The 12,311-nt window shown below is 47.0% G+C and overlaps 1 protein-coding gene across 1 annotated transcript in view; it reads right to left on the reverse strand.

Annotated features, from left to right (window-relative positions):
* PXN (paxillin) overlaps window positions 1-12,311 on the reverse strand; it is a 42,367-nt gene that overhangs the window by 15,051 nt on the left and 15,005 nt on the right. The window contains exons 2-4 of the mRNA XM_062504324.1: window positions 2,793-3,019; window positions 2,192-2,307; window positions 172-311 (exon numbers count right to left, since the gene is read on the reverse strand). Coding sequence (XP_062360308.1) covers window positions 172-311; window positions 2,192-2,307; window positions 2,793-3,019 — 483 coding nt within the window. The remainder of the gene's footprint in view (window positions 1-171; window positions 312-2,191; window positions 2,308-2,792; window positions 3,020-12,311) is intronic.

Raw genomic sequence — 12,311 nt, forward strand, 5'->3', positions numbered from 1 at the left:
CTTTGAGCACAGTGCTGCAGCTCAGACCTCAAGAGATCCCACCGTAACTAAATGAATCCTTGATTAAGGGCTGGAAGGGTCTCCCTCACTAAGGACATTGGAAAGAAAAAGCAAGATACTATCCTGAGAATAAAATTATCCACTCATACCAAATGTCTTTCTATTCCTTACCTGCTGTGAAGCCACTGGCAGGAGTATGTTGAACAGCATTCAGTTCCAGAAGGAGTCTGTCCAGTTCTGAGAGGTTGCTGCCCAGAGAGGAGCTGGTCATTGTGGGAGATGGTTCTGCAGACTTCTGCTTGTTTGGGAAACTGAAGATAAAAGGGAAATGTGAAATTTCTGCATCAAGACACAGCAGAAGGATGGAGGGAAACTCATGAGGTTTCCAAAGTTTACACATGAGCTGTGGTCTTTTCAGGCTGATGCTTTTAGCTCTGGGGGTAAAGAAGACATGTGCTTTGTGACATGACTAAACACAGCCACTGCTATTCTTGTAAATTACAAAAATAGCATTGATGGACAGGGCCTCTGATTTTAGGACTATGTGCTGCCCAGCCTGTAAGAAAGAGTTAATTGTCTGTAGATCCAAAATGCACAGAACAGCAGCAGGACCATTAGCTCACATATGGGAAAATGACTTGTTTCTGCTGACACCACACCAAGCAGCACAATCCTCCTCCCTGAGCAAGGGAATGCAGGGCTAGCACAGACTGAAGAGAGAGGCCAAGCACAAACCTCAGGTTAGTAGCAGGAAGTGAGAAGCAGTAGGGTATGTCATAACCTCTTGCAACACTCAAGGTGTCCCCAAATCCTCACACCTTTAATTTGGGGAACTCTAATCAATTTATAAGAAAGTAACTTGATATTATTTTCTGCTGTGTTAAATACACATGCATGTATAAAGCACTGTCTGTAATTACTGCTAGTCTTATATGGGTGATATCATTTACCACACAAAATTGCAAACTGTTCCAAAGCAGAACGTCATATCAATGCAATGATTTTTACAGCAGTTACACTGTTGTAACAGTCTTTCTATTGTCACTGGTAGGAACATTTTTTTCTCCTGGTTTTACAAATGAAGAACTAACTTTTAATGCTCTAGAGGTTCTTATTTTATCAAAAAGATTCTTTCCAAATCCAAAATGGGAACTTCTGCCTTGTGCACAGGACCACATTATGCTCAAAAGGTTAGTATCTAGCAAGTTAAGGACTCTGACACCTGTAACACCAGTGACAATTATGAATTCCATAAGGGAAGGTATCCTTCTCTTCAGGTTGAAAAACAAAATCCACAATTGCAATCTGAGGAGAACATACACCAAACCAACACATGAGCCACAATTCACGCCAGAACCAAGCCATGTCAGACCCTTGTTCAAGAGGACTTATGGCTCTAATTACCTTCATTTCATACTAATTGCACGCAGTCATCTGAAAAAATTCCAATTACTGTATCCACTGGGCCATCTGTGGCTAGGCTGCCCAGAGAGGAGCTGGGCTCTACCCAGAATTAGTTCTGGTTGGAAACAACTTCCTGCTCAGCAGAAAGAGCTGGCACGGTTAGATTATGGTTCCAAAGAAACACCAGCTTCTAAAGTGTAAAAAGGTGCCTAGGATGAATTTCTGACAGCCTCTGCATCACTCATCTCTATGTCAGCAGAAAGGTCTGTCCTACTGTGCAGGTTACTCCTCCAGCCTCTCAGAGTAAAAGCAGCTGCCTTTGCAAGTGTAAACTTGTTATCTGTCAATCACCTACTGAGATGGGAGTTTTAAGAAGTTTGAATTCACTTGAAAACTCAAGTATCTGAACATCCCTCCAGGCCACAAGTACTAAGTTCCCAGGGAAAAGTAACCCAAAGGCCATCCACCTCCTGAAGAACTTTTGTGCTGTTTAACAGGGGGGTGGATTTGTCACTTGTGTCTGGATCATATCCTTCACAACACAATCCAGATCCTGCTGTGTCTGATGGATCCTAAACCTCCTGCAGCTGAGCAAGCCGGAGGGCCAGGTCAAAGTATGAAGTGAGTATGAAAGTTACAGTGGCATGTTACAAGAGGCAATCAAAACTGACACAAAGTAATGTAACACACATGGGGAGCAGCATTTGTTTCCACTTATAGAAGGTAACTTGACCCTCAGCAGGCTCAAGCTGTGAGTCAGGCTTATCTCTTGAAAGGGACAGGATACCTGTAGACGTGTTCCTCTTCACTGGCACGGGGAGTAGGAGAGCTGAGTCCGTCTCTGGGAATGGAGGCACTGGAGCTTTTGGCACTAGAGCTGTATATAGGAGACTGGGACTGAGGCTGTGGAAACAAGATTTGCGTTGGAAACAGAGAATACAAAACAAATATATACACAACTGCATTGCAAACCCATGCATTGACAGGGCAGAACAAAGCCCAGCAGAACAAAAAAAGACCTCTTTAGTCAAGCCAGTCTCTAGCAGGTGAGCTACACCAGGAACAACAGTTTTCCCCTTACTTCAGGCCTGCCTGTGAGTCACAGCTTTGTGCTGGAAACCCCCAGTCTGCCCTCCACAGGCTCAAGACAGATGACTAACACTAATCTCATCACACCACCATTTTGTCAGCACAATGACGATGGCTTTTAAATTATTCTCTGCCATTTGCTCCAACCAGTTAGTTCTAATAAAAACTCCCACCTCCCCCCATTTCCCTGCTCTGTTAATAGCCAAATTCATTCTCACTTTTTCCTATTCCCTCCTGCTTTCCTGAGAGATCCCACACCCACAAAACAAGCACCCTCCCACCTGCACACACCCACTCACCTGCTGGTGGCCGTATCTGGGTGTGTTGGGTTGCCACTGGTCTATGGGGTCGATCACGGTGCCATTCAGGGCCTCGTTGGATGGTGGTGGGGGCACCGGGGGTGGCACAGCAATCTCTTGGTACGTGTGGTTTCCAGTTGGGTAGGAGTAAGGAGTTTCCTCTGTGAGAAATACCGGTCGTTTGGAGATATGTGAGGTGGTGGATTCCAGGTCTGCCAGTAAGGCGTCTGCAGGAAAGCAAAAAATATCCCAACAAAATGGTAAAAGCCTGGACTACAACTTTGCCTCTTTCTTCTCATTCGATGTATCTGTATCAAAAGTTTTTTGGGAAGACTTTTCATCTAGGGTAATGTAATGCCCCAAAACTGATGCTCAGGAATGAATGAGTTAATCAAACTTCTACTACAAAGAAAACATCAAGATGTAACAAAGCAGCCAGAAAAGCTGCATCAGTTTCAGATTTTTGCTTTAACTGGAAAAACACCCAAGAGCAGGAACCCATAGTCTCACTGCACCCTGCAGAAGTGCAACCTAGGCAAGCCTGTCCAGAGATCTACTCCAACAGGATATTGACACAGACTAATTACAGGCCCCACATCATCACAGAGTCATTTACTGTGGCCGCAGGCACTGCTTTCTGCAGGAAACAGGATCTCAGGAGGTGTTTTCTCCAGAGTCCAAGGTAGTGGAAGAAGCATAAAGTGTTCAGATCAGTCCATCAGTGCAGCAGGAGGATGTATTTCAGTTCTAATGAAAATCCTTCTCAGTACATCATACAAACAGTTAACAAGTTTCCTGAGGCTGCCAGGTGAACACCATTTCTTCTGGAAACAATTCTTTACTAGACGGGTGGAGACTGCTCACAAATTCCTCAAGAGAAGGAAAACTTCCACCAGCTAGAAACACTGTCACTCGTGCCAGGCAGAAGACTCACATCACACAGTTCCCACTTCTCAAAAACCTTCAGTCCTGCCAGAGATCAGGCATAAAAAGGCATTTCCCAGCTTTTTGGATTTCTCCCTGCAAATGTATCCTCTGCATTCCTCTGGGGTGATTCAAAAGCAAATCCTGACCTGTTGGATCTCCCAGCCTGTGCACCCACCCTGCAGAGCCCATTGCAGTCCCTGTGGGGGGAACTCCAGGGAACACCTGCAGGTCTGTGCTGCACTCACTTTCCAAAGAAAGCCTCCCTGGCCACGTGCCCAGCCTTCCACTGGAGCAGCAGCACCAGTGCACACCTCTGCAAGACTGCTAGAGAGGAGACAGCTCAGTGGAGACATCGGCGCTCTCCATGTAACAGCACCAGGACACACCTGGCAAGTCACTCTGGAGACGTGGAATTCATCCAGAAAACAGAAATGCACCTTCAGAATTAGGAGGGGACACACCGTGAACCCCCCTGGATCTCCCTTCCCCCAGCCCAGACCCAGCTGCCCTCAGAGACTTCAGCACGCAGCACATACTTGACGCTCAGGTTTGGGGCACAGGGGCTCAACCTGAGTGTGGCCACCCTGCAGTGTCCCCCACTGGGTCACAAGGACCTGGAGCTATCCCATGGCACCAGAATAGCAACTGAGCAACTGCTCGCACTAATGGCTGCCCACAGCTCCCCAGGCAGCACCTGCCAACCCTGAGCCACTTCCTGAGCACAGCACTCCACAGCAGCCAATGCACTTAGCAAGCCTTCAAGAAAATATATTGGAAGAGGACAGTATTATTGCATTACAAGATGAGGAAGGTGCCGGTTTTATACTCACTCTTTTCCAAAAAACCAAAGCATCACAAAAGAAAAAATAAGCACTCCTGCATTCAGAGAGCAGAATACAGCCATTAGCAAATTAAATACTGTTTTTAATTATTTCTATATGTCTTTCGTTTAGTTAAAAAGATGCTCCAAACCATTAAAGTCACAGGATGGATATTCCTAAAGGGACCAAAATATCCCACAGGCAGATTCTCTGAAGGGAGACAAGTATTCTGCAGCTGGGGAAAAATTAACTGAATCTTCTTTTCAGGCAAAAGAACAGCTGGTGGATTCCAGAGTGAAAGGCACATACCTCCAGGGAACTGCCGATGAACCGCAATTCCTACAGTCAGGCAGGTCCTGTGACTGGAGGTTTCACGCACACAACCTCCCAGAGAAGGGCTTGCCGAGAAGGAGTGGTTTTTGCTTCTCCCCTCCAATGACAAAGGCAAATCAAGCTCCACCAGGAAGTGAAAATCCCGTGAGGGTGTTGGGCTCCTACGGCCCTGCAGAGGGGATGAAAACCATTTTTCCACCCTCCACCTCCAGCCCTCAGTGCAGGACCGGCAGCTGTAACCATGTCCTCACAGGAACTGCCCTGCTCGGCTCCTCTCTGTGCCGATGATCCATGGGACGGACACCCACGGCCTTGTGCTGATGACACACACCGAGATCGGCTACACGCACCGGTTTACTTTTACACATCTGCGGAAGAAGGGACGTCTGAAAATACCACGAGCACTGAGCCCCATGGCTGTGAAGGAGTTAAGATCAATGATTAACCTCTCCCATATCCTCCCCCTTCCTGACTTGAGCAAACAAGGCAGAGCCGAGGATCGGAAAGCTGAGGGAAGAGAAAAGGTCCGAGAGGAGTCACTCGGTTACTCAAACTCAACTCCAACTTTACAGCTGATACCGAAGAGCTGCACGAAGGCATCACCCCAAGCCTCAGGGACAGGAAAGGCGCTCACACACCGGATTCCCCATGCGAAAGGACTTCTTGTGCCTGCTCGCCCCCAAGCCCTGCAATCCGCTGCCCTCCCTTCCTGCGCCCCCGCCGCTCCAAGCTCACAGCAACGGCAGAGGGAAGGTTTCCCCATTCGCCTCCCTCCCTGCTGCTGTTCCCGGATCCACCCATCAGCAACTACAGCTCCCCGAAACTCTGCCGAAATGGGAAATTGCGCCCGTTTAAAGGGCCCAGCAGCAGCAGAACGTCCCCGGCGAGAGCAGGGTGAGAGTGGCAGTGGCACCGTCCCACCTCACGGACATCACCCTGCCACAGGGAAGCGACTCCCCAGTCCACAGGCACGGGCTGCAGGTCCCTCCCTTGGAGGTCAGCCGAAGGAGTTCTAGAGTCCAGAGCGTGACTTGAGGCTATTATTCAAAACCCAACCAAAAATTAACCAAAGGGATTAACACTTTGTTTTCCATTAAGCATTTCATCCCACGAGGTCCCAATGCACCATGTGTTCATTTAGGGTTTGTGCAACTACCAGAAGACAACGTGAGATAAAAGATGAAGGGAAAGAGGGGAGATTTATTAATGGAAAAAGATGAATCGCTCTCTCTTTTGCAAAAGGCACCAGCGTCTGTAGCCTGATGAACTGTGACAGGGATGTTCTGCCTTGTGCAGTGCTGCACCTCTCATCACCACACTGAGTTAACTTACAGTGGCCGCTCCTTAAATGGAATATTAAATGCTTAAATAGAAATATTAAAGTCTCGATCTATTTACTGGGTAATGAAGTGTTCCTGCCCAAGGTGACTCCTGAGGGCAGTGCTGCAGGACGTGTTTATCAGCCGTTTAGTCCCCACAACCCTAGGAAGCAGCTGACAGCCACCGCAAGGCAGTGAGTCGGGCCAGTCAGTGCCCACGGCACCATCCATCAGAGGGCACCACCAACACCCTCAAACCCACAGCAGTGCCCAGCTTGGCAGTGCCTTCACCGCAGCTGTTCAGCCCCGCAAGAGCCGGGAACCTGTCCCTGTTTCAGGCACACAGAAACCTCGGCGGTGCCACGTGTGCTGCCCCTCCCCACGGAGACGCACATCTTCAGAGCAGCTACCGCCCAGTGCTCCGGAAACAACCACACACGCTGACCTCACCACAGCCTTACCGCTGCCCCAAATACTCTCTGGAACACCACACACAGAGGCAGAACCTCCCAAGAATGAAGACTGTAGATTTAGTTAACTTTAGAGAATAGATTTAACCACTTTGTAGCAGAAAAGGAAACCAGACATAGTTGTAATGGACCTTCAAACTATTGTTCCTCCCTAGGATCACCCCTCTCTCCAGTCTCGCCACTACAAGCCACTAACACAACCCACAAACAAAATGTCAACTCACAGACATCTTCACGGGGCAGAATCACCCCGGTTTCCAAAGACTCGGTAGGGCTCAGCTACGCATGGGCTGTCCGCGTAGAAATCTGTATTTTCCACTCCATTAGCAGGGTGCTGCTCAAGAGGGTGAAAAAGGGATAGCTGCTAAGACACCACCAACCTGGACATTCCTGTTTATCATGGCTACTCTGGAGCAGTTACACAGCCAATAAAACCCTACCCCACTGAGCACCGCAGCAGAGAGCACTTCAGCACGCTGCACAGCTGGTCCTCCCCAGGCTTGGGTAACCTGGCCAACCACCTGGTAAAGCTGTGTGAAAACATGAAACAGAAGGACAGGGTCTTCCTCCCCCCCACTGGGCAACCCAAAAATTACATACTCGATTGAAATCACATTTAGGCCTGAGGGCTACTCAAACCACATCCTCCCCAGTATGGGAAGTCATTGTTGTTTGCATTCAGATGGATTTTCTATACAGATTTTCCTGTGGAGGAAGGACAGTTAAAGAATGATACCATATTTAAGACCTTCACCACTACAAAGCACTCCAAGACACTCGGAAGTTCACGGACATTACTTTGCTCCTCTCTCCCTTTCCTCCATTTTGCCAAAGATCATCATTAACTATGAGGTCCTTGGGATTCCGGTCTACAAATCCTCCACACCACTGTGCACATCAGTTAGATATGTAAATGTGCCCTTTAATACCAAGTGCATTGCTTCAAGGTAATTCCAGCAAAAGCCAAAGCTGTGCTGGTCATTTTAACAGCTCAGGCCAAGAGCTCTCACACTGATGTCCAATGCATCAAATCACTCAGAAAATATTCCTTCTACTACCGAAGTAGCAAGATGGAAGAGCAGGACAAATCCTTAGGCTAAGCACCATTTATCAGTTCAAGCTGCACTGAAAAGAGCAAGTTCTATGGTGCACATTCCTGTGCTATCTCCCCAGCCCACAGCTCCGTGGGCAGAGAACAGCTCCAGCATTCCAGCGGCTCCAAGGCAGGCTCCTCCGGCATCGCTGCGTGTCAGCACTCGCTGGCCTGCAGAGGCAGCATCCTGCAGCAGCATCGGCCTCTGCGCAGCCAGGGGCACATTCTTCAGCTTCCCACAGCCCAGGTCTGTGCGACACAGAGCACTACCACCAGCCTAAAGATCACAGCACTGCTCTACAGTCTGCACCAGCAACGAGTAACACCGGGGACCCTTTGTACTGATGCACACATCGACACTCCTTTCCAGGAATTTCAGCTGCACGCAGTCCCCTTAAATAGGTAGAGTGAAGTTACTAAAAAGTATATATTTATATATATTTAGATGTATTTTCCCATGCATATCAAAGCATACTTTGTTCACTTCCCCTTTCCTGTGCATGTCAAAAATGCTCATGGATTAAGGTGACACAGTGAAGCAGAACATGTTATGGACTAGTTCTGAAAAAACCTACACAACAAGGCATAGACCAATTCACATTTGCCAACTGACATCAAGCAGCTATTCAATGCTAATTTTTCCTCAAGCAGTAAATAATTTCCCACAATTCATAAGCAGTTTAGAATTTATCTTTTTTTAAAAGAGGCGATTTAGAGAAATCTAAATTTGCTTTCCTCTGGAGAAAGGATTTCCATATGCAGTTCATCTCTCTCAACAACTGAGGATTATTAAGCCATGCTGACACAGCAAATCACAGCATCATCAGTATAGTGAATAGATCAAAAGGATGGTGGTCAATTTTCTTCCACGTCTCATCTACTGCGGAGGAGGAAATGGAAGCATAACTGAAGCAATGCCTCAGATATCAGCCTTTCATTTTCAACAGCTGAAAGCCACATCTGCACATGTATCAAACCACAAGCTGCCTGTAGCTTTGCTTCTTGTATGGGACATCTGGAAAGTGAACAGCGCTGGGGACAGGATTCCTCATCCAGCCAGCACACAGAGCAAATGCATTCAGCCACAGAGTCAGCCCCATCTCCCCCAGCATCTCCCATGCCACGTGTCCCTGACAGCCCAGACACAGCACACTGGGGCATCAGGATGAGATGTCTGAGCACAAACTACACAATTTCCTCTGCTGCAGCTGCACAGAACAGGTGCAGCACCATCCCTATTCTCTCCCCTGCCTCTATTAACCCAAATAAGTAGAACTGGTGCAAGTTGTCATGGTTTAGGCAACAGAGGATTCCTAGAGGACTGGCAAATAGAAATAAAAATCAAGATACGCCTAAGGGCAGCTCTCAGTGAGGACATGGACTTTACATGCTAATCATGTCTCACTCAGCATCAGACAAATTGCAGACCTCTCACTGGCAGAATCACACACCATTCTCCAGCTCATTTTCTTAATATCCGCAAGATGCTGAATTCAAATCCTTGATTTTTCCTGTCCCCAAAGAGAATGAGGGGAAGGGAATTGCATCTCCAAAACTGAAGTTTGAGCTTGCAGCCTCATCTGAGCCACCTCTTTGCAAAATCCCTGAATGCAAACTTTAAAAATCTCATTAGGTTCAAGTAAGTATTTCCCCCCCACACTTCCAGGAGTAAATGCAGCTCCAGCTTACATACAGGGAGACAGCTCAAGGCAGTAACCCAATCCCTGGCATGACAGTTTTACACTCTGAGTAACTGCAGAGGAATGGGGAGCCTGGGTACATTTATCCTGTTAAATAGCCTTTCAAAAGAAATATTTGCAGTGCTCTACAAGACCTGCATCAAGAAGATTTGCTGGAGCCTTGCTAGGACTTCTCACTGCCCTGGAGTTTGCAGAAGGTGTGGTGAGCTCCAGACTAATGGCAAGAATTCCCATATTGACTTTTCTCAGCAAAATGGAAGAGCCTTATCAGAAATAGGAAAATCATGAACAGGTAAAGGCAGGCATTGACTTCCAGTTAAAAGACATTTATTAACAGGTTCTTAAGGCATTATATTCTAATCAATGCTTTTAAATGCAAAAAGATCAGAGACTACAAAAGCAATAAAATCCAAAGACTACATTCAAAATGAGACCTTAAAAATTCAAAATGCAATTAGGTTATCTTAAAATCCTCAAGTTATCCAGTTCACATATATAGAAAGCACATAAAATTGCTTGGCTTACTGTGTAAAAAAGTTTTGAGGAGATGACATTTATAAGCTTTCCAAAATATAACCAATGTGTCAAGAAGGTGGTTAGAACACAGAACACATAAAAGCTCTCAGCTTTCTCATGAAGCAGGGGCACGTTGTTATTTAAGATACACAAAAATTCAAGGCACAAAAGATAAGTCATTTTCCAGAGCTAACAACTGCTAGAGTATCAGTACAGACCAGCCACTGGGATTTTTACTTCACATTGCCCAGACCTGCCTAGAGAAAGTTCAGATTGCATGGTCAGCAAAATCATTCAGCTCTTTGTTTAATGTACTGATGTTTAAAGCCTTGTGCTTTCTCATTATCAAGGTATTGGTGCACGTCACACCTTGTGTCACTGCTTAACAAAAAGAATGTCCAAACTAGTATCACCATGTGGTATGATAAATTACAGTAAAGACAATAGCCATTAAAGTTTTGAAGCTTCTCTCTACTTTCAGACCAAAACTGCCCCTTAAAATTAGCAAAACTGCATTTGGAGCACTGATTAACAAACCTGTGAAAGGCTTAACAGCAAAGGCAACCTCCCAGCAGCAGTTATGCCTGGCCACCCCAGGCTGCAGAGACAAAGCGAGTGAAGATTCATCTCGTGGCAGCCAGAACTGATGTCAGAACCAGGTGGTGGCAGCCACCATGAATCCCTTCTGTGCCATAACTGGAGTACTGACAGCCAAACCAGGGAGCCTTGCTCAGTACAGCAGCCCATGCACCCAGCTCTGACCACTATCAGCAAATGCCTACAAACAAAGACAAGACACTGCAGTGTGAGATGTGGTCTGCATGAGCAGCTGCAGCAATAGCTGTGGTTTCCTCTTCCAACCACTGAGACCCAAGCTGGAGAGTTTATTCCAGAGCTTGTGGCCAACTAACTGGTCACAACTAACATGCACTACTACCACCCCAAGTCTGGGGTTGCAAAAGAGTGTGCAAATACAGCCTGTGTGAAGCAACTGAAGGAACTGTTTATCAGTAACTACTCACTGCACATTTGGGGATGAACTGCAAACTCTGGAGTGCTCTGGCTGTAGTTCCAGAAGAGCTGACACCATCATGCACTGCCAGTGTAAGGGAAAGGCCCAGGAAACCTCTCTTCCCCAGCATGCAAACCCAGGATGTTCCTGGAACTTGCCCTGCTGATCACCAGACACTTTAAAATTAATTCAGCTTACTAATCCAATAAAAGATTGCTGAGGTGTTGGTTTCGGTTTTTCAAGATAAACTCATTAGGGTTCTTGGAAGCACAGGTCCAACCACTCTGACTTAAGTACCTTTTAGAAAATGTATTAAAAAGACCAATGACAGAACCAAGCCCTTGTTCAAATAAGTGAATAAAATTTCTACTTTAAATGTAAATGCTCTATTTTCACCTCCAAAACACATGCCAGAACACAAATTGTAAATCCAGCCCATCCTGCCATTAGTTGAAAGAAATCACCTATCCTCCTGTCAGACTCCCACAATTCATCTGCAGCTCAGATGCAGACCAGAAGAAAAGGCAGCCTGAAAAGATGCAATCAGCAGATAGCTCAAACTGAAATGCTCCTTATTCTGGGGACATCCTTCACCATTACCCACCTCTTCCACCTGAGCCTATACTGACATTTTATTTTGGCTTTCCAGCCCCAGAATTGTGACATGGCTCAGTCCCCAGGGCTGCACACGGTATGTACTCACTGATGCTCTCATTTGTGCTGCTGAGCTGAAGAGTGAGCTTTTGACAGGGACTTCTGAGCATAAAACTGAAGAAAAGCCAACTCTGTATGCTACAAAAACCCAACAGAAGCCATCCTGTGCGCTCAGGCCTTCCACAGATCCCTCTTATGGGCAGGAGGGCTCTTTGTGTGTGCTGAAAAGCCATTAACGTCACCACTAGATCCTCTCTGGATCTGCCCCCACCATTTCCTTGCAAGTGAGTCCATTTCTGTGACACCCAGACCTGCAGTGGTGTGTCTGCCTGCAGGCTGAGGGTGCTGGAGCACTGTGCAGAAGTGCAGGTAGCAGGCTCCTGTGCAGCCCAGCAGCTGCAAGGCTCTCAAGGGCACAAGGACACTGTAGCAAAACCAGCTGACCAGTTTGCAGCTCGACACCAGCAGTCCCTGGGAGTCACAGCCCCACTCCTTGAGGGAGCACCTCAGATCCACCTCTCGTCATCTTGGATGCAACAGGCTGGGAAATCCTTCAGCTGCTGGCTCTGTTCACATCACCAAGCTTGGCAGGGCAGTAACCCAATGTTAACTAGTTCCACGGGGCATGGGATCACCAACTTGGCATGCTGGCTGAGAGACACCACAAGTGCTTT

The sequence above is a fragment of the Cinclus cinclus genome, chromosome 17 (genome assembly GCF_963662255.1).
Source record: "Cinclus cinclus chromosome 17, bCinCin1.1, whole genome shotgun sequence".
In the NCBI taxonomy this organism is placed as follows: Eukaryota; Metazoa; Chordata; class Aves; order Passeriformes; family Cinclidae; genus Cinclus; species Cinclus cinclus.